The sequence below is a fragment of the Sapajus apella genome, unplaced genomic scaffold (genome assembly GCF_009761245.1).
Source record: "Sapajus apella isolate SASKATOON/1434 unplaced genomic scaffold, GSC_monkey_1.0 scaffold3, whole genome shotgun sequence".
NCBI lineage: Eukaryota > Metazoa > Chordata > Mammalia > Primates > Cebidae > Sapajus > Sapajus apella.
The window spans coordinates 24,848,917-24,868,621 of NW_022436943.1; the positions used below are offsets into that span (position 1 = coordinate 24,848,917).

General features: G+C 40.4%; 1 protein-coding gene across 3 annotated transcripts in view; it reads left to right on the forward strand.

Annotated features, from left to right (window-relative positions):
* Window positions 1-19,705, forward strand: part of ELOC (elongin C) — a 32,628-nt gene that overhangs the window by 4,463 nt on the left and 8,460 nt on the right. For 2 of the 3 annotated variants that reach the window (XM_032251132.1, XM_032251123.1), the window contains exons 2-3: window positions 15,216-15,271; window positions 19,171-19,314. In XM_032251132.1, coding sequence (XP_032107023.1) covers window positions 15,268-15,271; window positions 19,171-19,314 — 148 coding nt within the window. In that variant the 5' untranslated portion in view covers window positions 15,216-15,267. The remainder of the gene's footprint in view (window positions 1-15,215; window positions 15,272-19,170; window positions 19,315-19,705) is intronic. The other variant, XM_032251139.1, reaches the window with a different exon arrangement.

Below are 19,705 nucleotides of genomic sequence, written 5' to 3' on the forward strand. Positions count from 1 at the left end.
TTGTTTATTTTGCAGAATAATAGTGTGTGCAAGTTTGTGAGCAAATGAAATACAGAGATTCAATCCACTGATTTTGATTTTTATATCATGTCTATGCCAGAATCTGTATTTCATATAACTTATTTATTTTGAATGGAGGTAGTAAATTCACAGCTCTGTTTTGATTTTGCAGTAAATAAACCACTAGGTTCCATATTGAACAAATTTTTATCTCAAATACCAACCATCAGTTTTGTGTGTGTGTGTGTGTGTGTGTGTGTGTGTGTGTGTGTATTGGTACAGCTAATTCCTAATTTTAGTGTTAAACATTTGAAGAAAACCTTTTTTTATAGATGGTTGAAAAGAATGCCACTTAAAAATCAGCCTCAGATACTAATTAAAGCAATCTTAAAAGGTTGTCTACTATAAATGAATATAAAATGTAATGTACCTTACAAACTAAGAACTGAAACCTTGTTCAAAGTTTCATTACTCCTGCCCTTGAGTTAATATGTACTTCTTCGAGATAGTACATATTAACCAAATAGCAATTGAAAAGTTTGCTGTAATCTTTTCCCTTTCTGAAAGAACAATTGCAGAAAATACAAACAAAATCTCCCTTAGCCACTTTGACTGCCAAGGCTCCCTTTGCATTTTTTCTGTTAGGTTTCTTGTGGAACTGGCTCCGTGTAATCCAGAATCATCACTACCCTCTGACATGTTGTCACTTAGGTCACTTACTTCCTTCATGGCTGTGGATGCTGAAAAAGACCCTTTCTAAACAAGAGATTCAGTCTGCTGGATCACAGAGAGGTTGTGGAGGTGGACCTGGCGATTTCATGGGTCGCAGAGGAAACTTTGGAGGTGGTGGAGGTAATTTTGGCCATGCTGGAAACTTTGGTGGAAGAGGAAGCTATGGTGGTAGAGGTGGTGGCAGCAGAGGTAGTTAAGGAGGAGGTGATGGTGGATATAATGGATTTGGAGGTGGTGGTGGCAACTATAGTGATGGTCCTGGTTATAGTAGTAGAGGGGGCTATGGTGGTGGCGGGCCAGGATAGGGAAACCAGGGTGGTGGATATGGTGGCAGTGGTGGAGGATATGATGGTTATAATGAAGGAGGAAATTCTGGCGGTGGTAACTGGTGGTGGTGGGAACTATAGTGATTTTTGAAATTATACTGGACAACAGCAGTTAAATTATGGACTAGGGAGATGATCTGGGAGCCATATTTTATAGATACTAACCTGTGGTCTGGCGGACATGAAATAGAGAATATTAAATGGAGAAGAAGGCAGATGACTAGTAGCCCTCCAGTCAGAAGAGAAGCGTAGAGTAATGGGAGCAGAAAAGCCAGGAGGGTGTGACATCTGGAGTACTAAGGAAGAAAGTTTCAAGATGGAGGAAGTAGTCAACTGTATAAAATACTGCTAAGAATAAGATGAGGATTAAAAATTGACCATGTTATTAAGTGATGTAGTTGAAATTTGATAAGAACCTCTTAAAGAGACGGGTGGGCCAAAAGGCTGATCAGAGTAGGTTAAGAAGTAGATGGTAGTTTGGTGTGTGGATAGGAATAATGGCCTTAGCAGAGTCTTTAGTTAGGTGAGGGGATAGCAGTCAGTGCTTGAGTGGAAATACTGACCTTTGGTAGGAAGGACGGTTTTTATTCAATATTTGAAACAGCAAGGTGGACAAAATATATGTTATATAAATACAGGTACGCTGAAGATGGAGAGACAAGGCAACTGAAGTGATTGGTTTCAGGTTATTTTTTAGCCCGTCTTTCTAAAGGTTCTGTTAATTATGATATGTAGAGTCTAAGGTTAATACACATTATATGTTGAGAATATCTGCTCCTTTAAAACTGAAACAAAGGAGTTTGGAGATACTTTCTGAGAGAATGACGAGGTCATTTGCAGGGGTGAGGCAGACAGACTAGTGAGAACGTGCAGTACTCTGGAGCCCTTAAGTTCTGTGTTGTGTGAGGGTGACTCTGTGTAATGAATATGGGAAGGTGAGTTACAGGTGGTTGTAGGGGAAGGATGAGTTTCAGATGGATTTAGTCATGAAATCGTAAGAGCCAGAATGGACTTTTATGATAAGAGACCCCTTGGGAAATCTGATAAAAGCTGTGTACCTTCTCATTCCTCTTACCCGAACTGCACATATGCACAAAATTGTACATACAGATGCAAGGATTTGGGATTCTACTGCTAATCTATGAACCTTGGGAGTGGGGGACTGCGGATTAAGAACTTGCTAGAACAGGGTCAGCAAGTTACAACCACTGGCCATATCTGGCCCACTACCTACAAGCTAAGAATGCTAAGAATGGTCTTTAAAATTTTTAATAGTTGGACAAAATTCAAAGTAAGTATGTATTTTGTAACATGAAAATTATAGGCTGGGCGCAGTGGCCTGTAATCCCAGCACTTTGGGAGGCCAAAGTGGGCACATCATCTGAAGTCAGGAGTTCAAGACCAGCCTGACCAACATGGTGAAACCCCATCTCCATTAAAAATACAAAAAATTAGCCAGGCATGGTGGTGTGTGCCTATAATCTCAGCAACTCAGGATACTGAGGCAGGAGAATTTCTTGAACTTGGGAGGCAGAGGTTGCAGTGAGCCAAGATTGCCCCACTGCACTCCAGCCCGGACAACAAGAGCAAAACTCTGTCTTGAGAAAAAAAAAATAATATATATATATATATAATTTACCTTTCTTGCCCATAAATAAAGTTTTGTTGGATCATAGCCATACTCGATCATTTACATCTTTTCTGTGGCTGCTTTTCCACCACAGTGACAGAGTTGGAGTAGTTGTAACAGAGACCTTATGGCCTGCTAAGAAAAAAAATATTTACCTTCTGGTCCTTTATAGAAAGTGTGTCAATTCTGACACTAAAATGTAAATTCCAAGGTACGGGTGGAGGAGAGGTTGTTGGGTTTATTTTGTCCACAGATTCCTCCCAAGCATGTAGAGAAGTGCCTAGCGCATAGTAGGCCCTCAATACATCCTGGTTCAAAAATAGAATAATGACCAGTCTTTTTTTTTTTTTTGAGACGGAGTTTCGCTCTTGTTACCCAGGCTGGAGTGCAATTGCACGATCTCGGCTCACCGCAACCTCCGCCTCCTGGGCTCAGGCAATTCTCTTGCCTCAGCTGGTACTACAGGCACGCGCCACCATGCCCAGCTAATTTTTTGTATTTTTAGTAGAGACGGGGTTTCACCATGTTGACCAGGATGGTCTCGATCTCTTGACCTCGTGATCCACCCGCCTCAGCCTCCCAAAGTGCTGGGATTACAGGCGTGAGCCACCGCGCCCGGCTATGACCAGTCTTTTAATGTATGCTTAGGCACTATTCTGAGTACTTTATATATAAAGCTATTTATTCTTCAGAACAGCTCTATGAGGAAGATGCTGTATTATCCTCATTTTACCGTTGAGGAAACTAGGCGCACAGAAAGATTACATAACTTCTCCCACAGTGGCATAGCTAAGACTTGACTAATTTTTTTTCTTTTGAGATGAGTTTCACTCTTCTTGCCCAAGGGGGTGTGCAAGGGCTTGATCTCCACTCACTGTAACATCTGCCTCCCCGGTTCAAGCGGTTCTCCTGCCTCAGCCTCCCAAGTAGCTGGGATTACAGGCACCTGCCACCAAGCCCTGCTAATTTTGTATTTTCAGTAGTGACAGGTTTTCTCCATGTTGGTCAGTCTGGTCTTGAACTCCCGACCTAAGGTGATCTGCCTGCCTCAGCCTCCCGGAGTGCTGGGATTACAGGCTTGAGCCACCGTGTCTGGCCAAAATTGATTGATTTTAAGCACTACATTATATGGAGGGCTGAAATCAAGTCTTAAGAAATGATAGAAAGCCGCAAAAGGATAGGAGTGATGAAACAGGGTAATGTAGCAAAGAATGAATACATTCTGCTGTAGTGTTGTTTACTGTTAGGCATTCAAGACCCTTGCCTTGGGCTGGGTGTGGTGACTCACACCTGTAATTGCAGTACCTTAGGAGGTCAAGGCAGGAGGATTACTTGAGCTCAGCAATGCTAGCCTGGACAACAAAGGGAGACTTCTACTTTAAAAAAAAAGTTAGGCTTGGTAGCAGGCTACTCAGGAGGCAAAAATGGGAGAATCCTTTGAGCTCAGGAGGTGGAGGCTGCACTGAGCCAGGATTGTACCACTACTTCAGCCTGGGTGACAGAGCAAGAACCTGTCTCAAAACAAAACAAAACAAGACCCATGGCTTGGTCAGTATTTCAGCATGTGCTCCTTATGTATCACCGTTCCCCTGTTTGATAATATCCAACTTCAATCTCTCACCTCTTTTCCAATTTTCCTGCCCTCTCTCCTTGACTCACTCCTCTGGCCAGACTAGTCTCCTGGCTGTTCTCCCTCCATAAAGCTCTTCCTTCAGATATCTGTGACTCACTTCCTTGCTTTCTTCAGGTCTCTGTTAATGTTAGTTCTTCACCATCCTGTTTATACTATTTTGTTTTGGTTTTCTGTCCCCACCATTCTTCCCATGAGGTTAGGATCTTTATGTTCATCTCTGTCCCCAGTGCCTAGGCAAGCATCTAGCATACTAATCCTCAGTAAATATTTATTGAATGAATGAATTTGTAAACTGATTTCCAGCAACACTGAGTTATCTTGTGTGCCCCAAGCCGTCTGACTCAGCTCGTACTGTTCGCTTTGCCTGGATCTTCTTCTTCCAGTTTTGCCTGGTGAAAATACACCCATAGAGACTCAGATGAAAAGCTGCTTTCCTTTATAGCTGTCCACTTAACAGTTTTTCTGTTGCACATTTGTAGTCTCATATTTACTTTCTTTGGGACAACCAACTTCCTCCTCTGTTGGCATGTGCATATCCAGAGAATTTTGGTTCATTTTATTTTGTACCAGTGTCACTTTCAAAAGCTTAATTAGGCAGAAAACCATCCTAGAGCAATGATGTCTTTGGAGTTAAGGTAAAATAAACTTCAGAAATGCTATCAATTTTTTTTTTTTTTTTTTGAGACAGGAGTCTCACTCTTGTTACTCAGGCTGGAGTGCAGTGGCTTGATCTCGCCTCACCACAACCTCCGCCTCCCAGATTCAATCAATTTTTCTGCCTCAGCCTCCCAGGTAGCTGGTACTACAGGTGCACACCACCACGTCTGACTGATTTTTGCATTTTTAGTAGGGTTTCACTGTGTTGGCCAAGCTGGTCTCTAACTCCTGACCTCATGATCTGACCACCTTGGCCTCCCAAAGTGCTGGGATTACAGGTGTGAGCCACTGTACTCAGCCAAACTATCAATAATTTTTTTAACTCTAGCTTTATTTTAAAAAATTGATGTATAACTTACATGCAGTGAAATCCCAATTGTACCATTTAGTTTTGACAAATGTATAGCAAGACAGCATTTTTACCACTCCAGAATGTTCCTCTCTATTCACCTGCTGAGCTTTCACCATTGGTTTGTTTTGCCTGTTCTGTAATTTTATATAAATTGGATAACACAGTGTATACTTTTTTGTTTGGCTTTTCCACTTAGTGTAACATTTTTATATTCTTCCATGTTGTCAGTAGATCATCCATTTTTATTGTAAATAGTATTCTGTGATCATACTCCATTAAGAAATAAAATAAAGAAGAAAAAAATATATATTGTGAATAGTATTGCTCTGTATGAAATCAATATGTCACAGCTTATTTATTCATTCTCTTATTATGATGGACTCCCCATCAGCATTGTATTAGAGTTCGTTTGCTCCACATCCTCTCCAGCATTTAATGTTGATAATCTTTTTAATTTTAGCTATACTGTTGGCTGTATAGTAGTATTTCACTGCAGTTTTGAGTTTCATTTCACTGATAAGTAATAATGTTGAAAACTTTTTTTTTTTTTTTTTTTTCTCTTTGACACGGGGGAGGGAGTTTCTCTCTCACCCAGGCTGGAGTGCAGTGGTGTGATCTCGGCTTACCACAACCTCTGCTTCCTGAGTTCAAGCAATTCTTCTGCCTCCACCTCCCGAGTAGCTGGGTTTACAGGCAAGTGCCACCATGCTCTGCTAATTTTTTGTATTTTTAGTAGAGATGCGGTTTCTCCATGTTGGTCAGGCTGCTGTGAAACTCCTGACCTCAGGTGATCCACCCACCTCTGTCTCCCAAAGCATTGGGATTACAGGTGTGAGCTACTGCACCTGGCTGTTGAGCACTTTTTAATGTGTTCAATTTTTTGGCCCAATTTTAATTGGATTTTCTTTTTATTGATATACAGGAATTTGTTTATTTACTCTGGATAGAAATCCATTGTCAGATATGTGTTGTGAATTTTTTTTTTTTTTCCAGTTCATGGCATGACTTTTCATTTTTATTTTTGGTTTATGAGGGGTTTTCTTTTTGTTTGTTTTTGAGACAGGCTTACTCTGTTGTTTGGGCTGGAATGCAGTAGAACCCTCAGGGCACACTGCAGCCTCAACCTTCCTGGGCTCAGCTGATTCTTCCATCTCAGCCTCCCAAATAACTGGGACTACAGTCATGCACCACCATGCCCAGCTAATTTTTCTGTTTTTTGTAGAGATGGGGTTTCACCACCCTGTTGCCCAGGCTTGTCTCCAACCCCTGGGTTCAAGCAATCGGCTTGCCTTGTCCTTCCAAAGTGTTGAGACTATAGGTGTGAACTACTGCTCCCAGCTATGGTGTTTTTTTTGTTGTTGTTGTTGTTTTGTTTTTTTTTGAGACGGAGTTTTGCTCTTGTTACCCAGGCTGGAGTGCAATGGCGCGATCTCGGCTCACCGCAACCTCCGCCTCCTGGGTTCAGGCAATTCTCCTGCCTCAGCCTCCTGAGTAGCTGGGATTACAGGCACGCACCACCATGCCCAGCTAATTTTTTGTATTTTTAATAGTGACGGGGTTTCACCATGTTGACCAGGATGGTCTCGATCTCTTGTCCTCGTGATCCACCCGCCTCGGCCTCCCAAAGTGCTGGGATTACAGGCTTGAGCCACCGCGCCCGGCCCAGTGAGCTGCTTCTTATCCATATGGATATTGTTCCAGCTTTCTTTTTTGAAGAGACTGTCCTTTCTTGCCATACACTTTGACTCACTTTTCCAGTCTAAGGACTCAGGAAATCTATGCTTATTATTTTTGCTATTTATAATTTGATATGAGACAACTGTAGCCCGCCAAAATATAAATGAGAACCATCATTCACTCTCCAGGGACCACCTAACATTACTGTGATTGTTGCAATCCACACTGCCACAAATAATATCTTTTTTTTTTTTTTTTTTTGGGATGAAGTTTTGCTCTTGTTACCCGGGCTGTGGTGGAGTGGCACAATCTCGTCTCACTGCAACTGCCGCCTCCTAGGTTCAAGCCATTCTCCTGCCTCAGCCTCCCGAGTAGCTGAGATTACAGGCACAGCCACCACACCCAGCTAATTTTTGTATTTTTGGTAGAGACAGGGTTTCACCATGTTGGCCATGCTGGTCTCAAACTCCTGACCTCAGGTGATCTACCCACCTCAGCCTCCCAAAGTGCTGGGATTTCAGGTATCAGCCACCGCCCCCAGCCCATATGTAATATTTCTGATTAATCATTTGTGGCCGGTCTAAAATAGAGTTCTTAAGTATCAGAGATTTCTTCTAATCAAAATTCCTTAGGCCCTACAATACGTGACAGATCATAGGACTGGCATATGTGAGGGTGTGTTACTAGAAATAGACACCCTGCTAATGAGATATTATAACATTGATTACTCGTTATTATTAGGTGAGTCGTTATTTCATTACTAAAAGTTTGATCATTTGGGAGAACAGTTCAGCTGTTACTAAGTATTACCTATCAGAAACAAATTAGAAACTGAGATCAGTGCTTTTATTTTGTTTTTTAATTTTAATTTTTTTTAGAGCTCCCCTCAAGAGAGAAGTACTTTTACTTTAAATGACCTGATAGAATTCTTAGTAAAAACAGACAACTTCCCTTTTTGACCCACTGCCACTGAAGACAAAACTAGAACAAGCTCAGAACAGAAACTTAGAGATTTTATGCTAAGAGAGCAAGCTCTTTTTTTTTTTTTAGATGGAGTTTCGCTCTGTCACCAGGCTAGAGTGCAGTGGTGCGATCTCGGCTCACCGCAACCTCCGCCTCCCAGGTTCAAGCAATTCTCCTGCCTCAGCCTCCCAAGTAGCTGGGACTACAGGCGCACGCCACCATGCCCAGCTAATTTTTGTATTTTTAGTAGAGATGGCGTTTCACCATGTTGGCCTGGATGGTCTCGATCTCCTGACCTCGTGATACACCTGCCTCAGCCTCCCAAAGTGCTGGGATTACATGCGTGGGCCACCTGCGCCCGGCCAGCTTTTTTTTTTTTTTTTTTTTTTTGAGATGGAGTCTCCCTCTGTTGCCCTGGCTAGAGTGCAATGGCATGATCTCAGCCCACTGCAACCTCCACTTTCTGGGTTCAAGCGATTCTCTTACCTCAGCCTCCTAAGTAACTGGGACTACTGGTGTGCACCACCACACCCAGCTAGTTTTTGTTTTGTTTTGTTTTTTGTATTTTTAGTAGAAACGAGGTTTCACCATGTTGGTCAGGCTAGTCTTGAACTCCTGACCTCATGATCTGCCCTCCTCAGCCCCACAAAGCGCTGGGATTAGAGGTGTGAGCCACTGCACCCAGCCGAGAGCAAGCTTTAATACTGGGAAATTTGAGGACATATCAAATAATTAACATCTTCAAATAACTGAATTTGTTCTAAGAAACATGAAACTCCAGAAATCTTATACAGGAATACACGTTTCATACGCTCGCATTTATTAACAATTTATGGCCATGATCGCACCACTGCATTCCAGCCTGGGCGAAAGAGTGAAGCTCCGTCTCAAAAAAGAAAAAAAATCCAAAATATTCCAATAAATTTAAATAGATGTCTCCTTGCCTTGCCTTTTGCCTTTTTGCCTTTTTCTTGTCTCACTGTGTCGCCCAGGCTGGAGTGGAGGGTCGCGATAGCTCACTGCAACCTGTGCCTCCCAGGTTCAAGTGATTCTCCTGCCTCAGGCTCCCGAGTAGCTGAGATTACAAGCTCGCACCACCACACCCATCTAATTTTAGTATATTTCTAGTAGAGACGGGGTTTCATCATGTTAGTCAGGCTGGTGTCGAACTCCTGGCCTCATTATCCACCCACCTGGGTCTCCCAAAGTGCTGGGAGTACAGCTGTGAGCCACTGTGCCTGGCCTAAACAGATGTTTTCTAGAAGTAGCCATTTTAATTATGTTTGTGTAAAAGTTCTAAGTTTATTAAATGCCAACATCAAGGTAAAACATAAATCAGTCTTGGTCAAAAGCATGTGCTGTTTAGTAACTTTATTCTGTTAGAAAGCTTAGGACAATACTATCAATATATCAGCAGTAGATACATCATTGTATGAAGCTCTGCCTTATTAACATTATTATGTAACTACCATTGTACCGGATGCACGGGTCATAAAGGGGGAGAACCTCCCTGCCTTTTGCAAAATTACAGCTAGTTGTGGGGGACAAAATGCATCTAAAAAAGCAAGGCAGCTCTCAAGCATTGGTACCCATAGAAAAGAAAACTATAAATTCCTCAATGGAGGTAAAAAGGAGGAAGGGGGGACTATTGGCTATTGGCTAAAGGTATTAAGACTACCCAGGCAAGAGTTTGAGGCTACAGTGATCTGTGATTACACCACTGCCCTCCAGCCCAGGCGAGAGCAAGACCCTGCCGCCTCAAAAAAAAAAAACAAGGCAAGGCACAGTGGCTCATGCCTGTAATCCTAGCACTTTTGGAGGCTGAGGTGGGCAGATCACAAGGTCAGGAGTTGGAGACCAGCCTGACCAATGTGGTGAAACCCTGTCTCTGCTAAAAACAAAAATTAGCCAGGCTTGGTGGCGCGTGCCTGTAATCCCAGCTACTCGAGGCTGAGCCAGGAGAGTCGTTTGAGCCTGGCAGGCGGAGATTGCACCACTGCACTCCAGCCTGGGTGACAGAGCAAGACTCTGTCTAAAAACAAACAAACAAAAACTACCTGGGCAAGAGTTAAATGTGAGCATTGTTGTAAGTTAAACAGATCAGAATGAGAGTTTCAGCTCTTCCTAAAAGAGGTAAATTCAACCACAGCATAAACACATTTTGGAGGCAGGATATTTTGGTGTCTTGTTATGCAATAGAATTGCATTCTACAACTGTCAGTTTGTATTATGAAGTCTCTCCTTGCCCCTTCAAATAGCCCTGATTGTTATATTATTTTGAGTTAATGTAATTTTCTTTGTTTTCCAAATCAGTCACATTCTAACAGATAGGAACTAATCACCAGGCTGAGCATTATTCCAATTATGTATGACCCCCTTGGTTCTACATATTTGTTTATTTTTAAAAGTCAATTTTAAATAATAACATATGAATATATTCTCCTGATGGAAAAATAAAAATATTTCAGAGAAGCCTTTATTCTCTGTTGACCACCTCTTTTTTCCTATGTCTACCTTAGTGGTAAGGATTATTAGTTTGGAGAGTGCCTTTCAAGACCGTTGTCTAGTTGTTTTTATTTTTATTTTATTTTATTGAGACAGGGTCTCACTCTTGCTCAGGCTGGAATGCAGTGGCGCAATCACAGCTCACTGCAGTGTTGACCTTATGGGCTCAAGCAATCCTCCCACTTAAGCCTCCCTAGTCGCTAGTGTGAGGCGCAATTACGGCTCACTGCAGCCTCCATCTCTCAGGTTCAAGCAGTTCTCCTGCCTCAGCCCTCCAAGTATCTGGGATTACAGGCATGTGCCACCACACCCAGCTTATTTTATATTTTTAGTAGAGACAGGGTTTCGCCACATTGGCCAGGCTGGTCTTGAACTCCTGACCTTGTGATCGATTATAGACATGAGGCACTGCACCTGGCCCTTATAACCTCTTTTTTTAAAATTTGTTTTGTGGTCTTTCTATATACTAATTTGCCTTTTTTTTTTTTTTTTTTTTTTGCTGCCCCATAATATTTCATAAAGATGCATATAATTGTATTTATCTCGTTCTCTAATTGCTGAACCTTTTAAGGCATTTTAAGTTTTTCATGTATACACATTGTGGTAAATGTTCTTCTACTTGCCTTTGCATGCAATGTTAGTGTTTCCCTAAAGTAATACCAAGAAATAGAATTTCCTGCTATGTATGTTTAAAAATGTACTCTATTGCTACCCTTCTAAACTTGGTGCCATTTATTTATTATTGCCCAGTTCCCCCTACTTGATTTTTTTTTTTTTTTTTTTTTTTTTTAGCAAATTTTAAAGTTTTGATTTGCATTTTCCTGATTATCTTTGGAATCAGGCTGTTTTGTTTTTTTTTGAGACAAGCTCTTGTTCTGTTGCCCTGGCTGATGTGCAGTAACAGGATCACAGCTCACTGTAGCTTTAACCTCCTGGGCTCAAGGGATCCTCCCTCTTTAACCTCCCAAAGTGCTAGGTTTACAGAGGTGAGCCACGACACCCAGCCATCAAGCATTTTTCAAATTTTTGAGACAGAGTCTCACTGGAGTGCAATGGCATGACCTTGGCTCGCTGCAACCTCCACCTCCCGGGTTCAAGCAGTTCTCCTGCCTCAGCCTCCCTAGTAGCTGGGATTATAGGCACCCACCATCATGCCTGGCTAATTTTTGTATTTTTGTAGAAACAGGATTTCACCATGTTGGCCAGCTGGTCTTGAAGTCTGGTGATCCGCCCTCTCAGCCTTCCAAGGTGCTGGGATTGCAAGTGTGAGCCACCTCGCCCAGCCCATCAAGCGTTTTTATACCTGTCTAAGGTAGTTTTTTTTTTTTTCTGCTATTTTTCCAGAGCTCATGGATTTTTTTACATTTGGTTCTTGAATGTGTAGTGCATTTTTGTGAGTGATCTGTTCTAACCTTATTTTATCCAAGTAAATAGTCAATGTAAAAAGACAAAATGATACAAAGAACAGATTTGCAGAGTGTCTGTTACCTACTTAGATAATTCAGGCAAATCAACTGAAAAACTATTAAAACTAATACAAGTTCTGCAAAAAAATGGTGGGATACAAAATCAACTTAGAAAATTTTAAAGCTTTTCACAACACCAGCAATAACCTTTCAGAAAATACCATAGTAAAACAGACCCCATTCATGATGGAAACTTAAAAGTACCTAAAAGTAGACCTACCAAGAAACATGAGAACAAAATGGGGGACTTACTCTGTTCATGTACAGAAGATAGTTAGAAATCCATGTAGCAACATAGAATATGATAAAGGTAACATTTCAAATCAGAGAAAAGATAGGCTTCAGATATCTTATATTCACTGTTCCTAGATTCAACACAATTTCAGTGTAGGCCGTAGGCTCATCCAGATTTTCTAAATATTTGTTATTAAACACACACATACACAAAAAAACTAGAAGGAGTAATGTTTATATGTAACACCCTGAAAGCATAATGATGTCTCAGGCCATTTTGTTCATGCTCTTTCTTCTGCCTAGAACTGCTCTCAATCCAACAGTTCCCCTATGACTGCTGGCTTTTACCTGCCCAATTGATATTTCCAGAATTCAACTCTGTCATGGAATAGATACTCAAGCTGAGATTTCTGTCTCCTCAAACTTAGATTTCTTTAGATAACTTAAAGGTTAGGTGCAAACTTAATCATATTTTAAATATTTCTAACTTCTTGAGAATTAGGAATTTCAAAATTTTTTTTTTTTTTTTTTTTTTTAATGAGGGGGTCTTGCTCTGTCATTCAGGCTGGAGTGCAGTGGTGCAATCTTGGCTCACTGCAACCTCCACCTCCCAGGTTCAAGGGATTCTCCTGCCTCAGACTCTCGAGTAGCTGGGACTATAGGCACGTGCCATCACGCCCAGCTAATTTTTGTGTTTTTAGTAGAAACAGGGTTTCACCATGTTGGCCAGGATAGTCTTGAAATCTTGACCTCGTGATCTGCCTGCCTTGTCCTTCCAAAGTGCTGGGATTACAGGTGTGAGCTACTGTGCCTGGCCAGAATTTTATTTCTTAATGTTGATTTTCCCTTTCAATGTCGGGAGAAAGGGTGGGTCTCTTCTTCTTCCTCTTAATCTCTGGCAAAACCCTGTCTCTACTAAAATAAAAAAATTAGCTGGACACAGTGGCAGATGTCTGTAATCCCAGCTACTGGGAAGGCTGAGGCAGGAGAATGGTTTGAACCTGGCAGGCAGAGGTTGCAGTGAGCTGAGATCACGCTACTGCAGTTCCAGCCTGGGCAATAGAACGAGACTCCCTCTCAAACGTCTCATGCGTGTAATCCCCAGCACTTTAGGAGGCCAAGGCAGGCAGATCATGAGGTCAAGAGATCGAGATCATCCTGGCCAACATGGCAAAACCTCATCTCTACTAAAAATACGAAATTTAGCTGGGTGTGGTTGTGTACATGTAGTCCCAGCTATTCAGGAAGTTGAGGCAGGAGAATTGCTTTAACTTGGGAGGCAGAGGTTGCAGTGAGCCAGGATTGCACCACTGCACTCCAGCCTGGTGACAGCACAAGACACCATCTCAAAAAAAAAAAAAAAAAAAAGAGAGAGAGAGACAGTACTTTGAATATCTGTCTTCTTGCTTAGCCAGTGTTCTAGACTAAGATTTGATTTCTGTTCCTGCTGTCACTATGTGAAACAAACTGTGTAGCCTCTCTACATGGATGGCATTATTCAAACCTGAAGTATTAGAGAGGTTACTTGCAAGTTTCTTTTCTGCTCTGAAGTATTTATGGTTCATTTCCTTGACCCTTATCTTAAGGCTAGAACTAAAATTGGTCAGGAATTTCCTAGAGCAGGACAGTTAGGAAATGCTTTTTTCCTGTTAATGACGTAAAAAGAAATACCAGTATAAATAAGATCCTCCTTTGAATAAATGCTGTAGTGTGTTGCTAAAATACAAATTACTGGGAAAGTGAAACCACTTCCTTTAGCAGTCATCTTGTTATTTTGTCAAAATATTAAAAATTGTGAATTTTTAACCACTTTATGATTAAATTTCAAAAACTTAGGTAGCCTGCATATGGAAGAGATGGAAGCATAAAAATATATAAGACTTCTCTTTTTTTCTTATTTATTTATTTTAGAGACAGGGTCTCACTATGTTGTCCAGGCTGATCTCAGTCTCCTGGGCTCAAGCAGTCCTCCCACCTTGGCCTCCCAAAGTGCTGAGATTACAGGCATGAGCCATTGCACCCAGCCCTGTCTTTTTTTTATTTTCATGGAAGTTACTTTTTGTCCTTGATTTATCATGTCATTCATCCAAGCAAATATGTGCTTATTGTCTACCACTGTGTACTAAATACAGGAACCAGAACTTGCTGTGTCCTAACTATGTTAAGTGAGGATACATCATCCTTCCAGTACATTGATGTGTAGCATAGCAAGGTGTGCAGAGCATTGCTAACCTCAAAAGCTCACTTGAGCTTTGATGTCCAGGATTTTTCCTGGGGTTTCATTCTGTAGACACAGTTGGTGAGTCTTAAGCAACAGGGTTGAGCTCAGTCTTCAGCACCCCTCCAACTGGAGACCGTGTTGATATCAAAAAAGGCACTTCAAAGCCCTTTGTCCTGAGTCCTCTTGTTAGTTTATTCAGAAGCCCACTATTAGTTACCTGGTTAACAAACTACCAGGACCTATGATGAATAGCAAAGACTTGTATCACTAGGGAAATTACAAGGATTTAGAGACCACCTTTCAAAATGAAGGTAAAAAACCAGCCAAATTCTTTGTTATACAATAGGACCTATAGTTTTCTTTGGACTCTCAACAAAGGCCTATACCCAGAAAAAGAATAAAGGACCATGCCTTAGAACATGTCAGTATAGCAGTTTTTTCTTGATAGTTACGATCTATATATGTATTTTAATGGAATGAACATTTTTACATGTCTGTTGCTTTTAACATGTCATACTTTACAACCTCTTCAACAACCCCATCCCCAGTCAGTTTATAATGATTATATATTATGTTTCTATTTTAAGTAGTCTTTTTCCAATTCAAAAGTGCCAGCTGATCAAGCTCACAAAGCATTTTGGTACTCTTCAATTGATCCATAAAGATGCAGTGTTTTTGCTGTGTTGGAATGGTGAGCTCTTAATGTAACCAGAAGGGAGAGTTCTTAAACTTTTAACACCGAGGACATATTAAATAACAGTGAATGGAAAAGTTTTCTCTTGCAGCATTAATCTTAATATGATATTATTATATTTTCAGGAAACTGCTAAAGTTCCTGGGGAAGCAAAGTAGAATTTTTCATAAGAACAAAATGGGTAAGTTAAAGATAATTAATTTTGTGTTTTCATTAGTAGAAACTGGTTTTTCATTTCAAAGATAGATCTTCAAAATCAGTGAATGCAAGTAAAATTTCAGTAAGCAAAGTAAATTTCAGTAGATTGAAAATAGTTGTCCACATCAACAGCTAATGTCTACTACACAGTCATGCCCTGTATAATGATATTTTAGTCAGTGTTGGACCAATGTGTGACATGGTCTCAGAAAGATTATAATAGAGCTGAAAATTTCCTTTTGCTTACTGTGACATCTTGATGATCTTGTCCTTGTGTAGGCCTCGGCTAATGTGTGTTTGTATCTTAGTTTTTAACAGAAAACTTTTAAAAGTAGAACAAAATTTAAAAGTTTTTAAAATAGAAAAAAGCTTATAGATTAAAAATATAGGCCGGGTGCGGTGGCTAATACCTGTAATCCCAGCACTTTGGGAGGCTGAGGCCAGTGGATCATCTGAGGTCGAGAGTTTGAGACCAGCCTTACCAGCATGGAAAAACCTTGTCTTCTACTAAAAATACACAATTAGCCAGGCATGGTGGCGCATGCCTGTAATCCCAGCTACTTGGGAGGCTGAGGCTGGAGAATCACTTGAACCCAGGAGGTGGAGGTTGTGGTGAACCAAGATCACACCATTGCACTCCAGCCTGAGCAACAAGAGGGAAACTCCATCTCAAAAAAAAAAGAATATAAATAAAAATAGCGCTGGGTACATGGCTCACACCTGTGAGCCCAGCTGCCTGGGAGGCTGAGATGAGAGAGTTGGAGTGAGCCCAGGAGTTTGGGGCAGAAATAAGCCATGATTGTGGCACTGCGCTCCAGCTGGGCAACAGGTTAAGACCCTGTCTCTAAAATATAAAATAAATACATAAGTAAAATGCTTGAGGTTCTTTGGGGAAGTGAATTTTTAAAAATACATATTTATATATATATAAATACAGTGTATAGTATATTTATTTTAAGCTTAAGTGTTATTTCAAGAGTCAAAAAGTTTTAAAAATTAAAGTTTATAAACCAAAAATTAAAGTTAATTTATTATTGGAGAAAAAATCGGTGTACTGTAGCCTAAGTATACAATATTTACGAAGTCTATAGTAGTATAGTAATGTCCTAGACCTTAACATTCACTCACCACTCACTCACCTATTCACAAAGAGCAATTTCCAGTCCTGCAAACTAGTCCTGGAAATTAGTGAGTGCCTTATACAGGTATACCTTTTAAAATCTTTTATGCTGTATTTTTACTGTACCTTATCTATGTTTAGATACACAAATACCATCATGTTATAGTTGCTTACCGTATTCAGACAGTAACATGCTGTACAGGTTTGTAGTGTAGGAGCAGCAGGCTGTATCATATAGCCTCGGTGTAAGTATACTATAGATTTTGTAAGTACTCTCTTAAGATGTTTGCGTCATGACAAAATTGCCTAATTGATACATTTCTTGGAAGGTATCCCCATTGTTAAGAAATGCATGACTGTATATTCCTGACAGGCAGATCAGTAATAATATCGTGCTAACTCCAATTTGTGATTTCTAGTGAGTAGTTTTACCTTAAGAAATTTGAAACTCTTCCAACAAAATGATTTCTGTTGTTAAAAACATTAGAAGCATAAATTGAAGTAACTATTTTTATTTTTCTTCTTAGAGGTTGGCAGAAACTGCTAAAAATCTGTATACTTGAATAGTCTATAAGTTAGAAGCTACTTACATCTTTATGGGTCCCCCAGCTTTTTATGAAAAATTAGACAAAAAAAGATACTAACATAGCTTTCACCAGATTGTTAACGTTTTGCCACATTTGCTTTCACACACGCGTGCGTGTGTGTGTTCATGTGTGTGTGTCTATGTTTTCATATTGTAGAGTTGGCAAAACTCCATCTCAGTCCTCTTGGAGTCCTGGCTGGGTCTCAGAATTAAGTCGGCATACATATTTATTACAAGTTTTACATGGAATGGAAGCCCATTTTAAAATAACAGTGACCAAAGCCAGGCATAGTGGTGCCCGCCTGTGGTCCCAGCTACAGCTACTTTGAAGGCTGAGACCTAAGGGTCCCTTGAACCCAGGGGTTCCAGGTTACTGTGAGCCATGATTGTGCCACTGCACTCCAACCTGGGTGACAGAGCAAGACCCTATCTCCTAAAAAAAATAAACTGCAAGTAAGTAAGTAGGCTGGGTACAGTGATTCATGCCTATAATTCCAGCACTTTGGGAGCCGAGGCAGGCAGATCACTTGATTTCACTTGATTTCAGGAGTTCAAGACCAGTTTGGCCAACATGGTGAAACCCTATCTCTGCTAAATACAAAAATTAGCTGGGCGTGGTGGTGGGCACGTGTAATACCAGCTACTCAGGAGGCTGAGTCAGGAGAATCTCTTGAACCCAGAAGGTAGAAGTTGCAGTGAGCCAAGATTATATCACTGCACTCCACAACAAGAGTGAGACTCTGTCTCAAAAAATATAAATGAATGAATGAATGAATAAATAAATAAATGGGCGGGTGGATGGATGGATGGATGGATGGATGGATGGATGGATGGACTGACAAAGTTTTTAAAATGATCATACTGCATTAACTTGTCTCTTTAGTCTCTTAAAGACTCTTCTCAATTCAAATTTGTGTGGTTGTTTTCTTGTGATTTGAATCAAACAATTTTTGGCAGTGGTAGCACATGAGTGATTTTGATATTTAATTTTAGAGATTTCTGAATTAATTAATAAATGGAGATTTGTGGCTGAACAGTACTTCAGCTTCATCCTTCTCATTCTTTTTAGGGCTTCCTAAGTTTTTAGGATAAACCTTAAGATATTTTATTTCACATGTTGATCATCATAAAAATTAAAATTATGTTACAATACAAAATTGTAAAAATCAAGGAGATCTTTAACTTACATATGTAACTTTTACTCTGTGTATTTGGCTAGTGTGACTGAAGTCAGTACAGCAGCAATGGTAGTAGCAGAGTAACATCTGTGCACTCTGTCTCCATGTCAGCTTAAAGAATAAAATTTTGTCCATATTATTTTTATTCATGCACCAGTTTAAACTGAGTATTGTTTAAATACATATTTTGGTCATTATTTTTAACCATCAAGAGTAAAATGCTGAGGAAAAGAAGTCGTAACTTTTAGAATTTAGGGCTTGTCAAAGGAAGCTGAGCTCACATGGTATGTAAACACTGATTCATAAATGTGCTATGCATTTTTATTTCTAAAAATCTATCTCAGGTGATAGAATTAAAGTTATACTATTTAAATATTTTGTCTTAGTCTTCAAATTTGAATGGACTGCTTTGGTTACCAAAAACTCTTAATACCTCCTTGAAAAATACTAGTAAAATTTCACCTGAAGTAGCATTCTTAAATCTACAGTTTATTCTGACATTGGAAGATGCTTGGAGAATTATAAAACAAGGAGTTAAACCTGTCAAAGTCTTGGTGACTACTACCTTCCAGAAATGTTTCTGGTCTGAGTTCTCCACGTTAACCTCAGTAATAATCCTGTTTATTTTTTATTTTATTTTATTTTTTGATACAGGGTCTTGCTCTGTCGGCCAGGCTGGAGTGCAGTGGCATCATCTCAGCTCACTGCAACCTCTGTCTCCCAGGTTCAAGCGATTGTCCTGCCTCACACAACCTCCCAAGTAGCTGGGACTACAGGCATGCACCACCACGCCCAGCTAATTTTCGCATTTTTAGTAGAGACGGGGGTTTCACCATGTTGACTAGGTTGCTCTTAAACTCCTCACCTCAGGCAATCACCTGCCTAGGACTCCCGAAGTGCTGAGATTGCAGGCATGAGCCACCGCACCTGCCCAAACCTATTTATTTTTAATAACATTGTGTTATTCAAAAATTGTTTCACTACTTACTTTACTTTAGATGGAGAGGAGAAAACCTATGGTGGCTGTGAAGGACCCGATGCCATGTATGTCAAATTGATATCATCTGATGGCCATGAATTTATTGTAAAAAGAGAACATGCATTAACATCAGGCACAATAAAAGCCATGTTGAGTGGCCCAGGTAAGTACAGTTCTGTCTTTTTCTTCATATATTCACCTTTAATGTTTGGTGGATATTTTTAGGTTGAATTAAATGATTCAGCATTTAAAGAGAGGGAATAACTCTTCTAACATTGTTGTATGATTATGTTTCTGTTTTTTGTTTGAGACAGAGTCTTACTCTGTCGCCCAGGGTGGAGTGCAATTGTGCAATCTCGGCTCACTGCAACCTCTACTTCCTGGGTTCAGGTGATTCTCCTGCCTCAGACTCTCAGGTAGCTGGGATTACAGGCATGTGCCACCACCCCTGGCTAACTTTTGTGTTTTTAGTAGAGATAGGGTTTCACTATATTGGCCAGGCTGGTCTTTTTTTTTTTTTTTTTGAAAAGTAGTTTCACTCTTGTTGCTCAGGC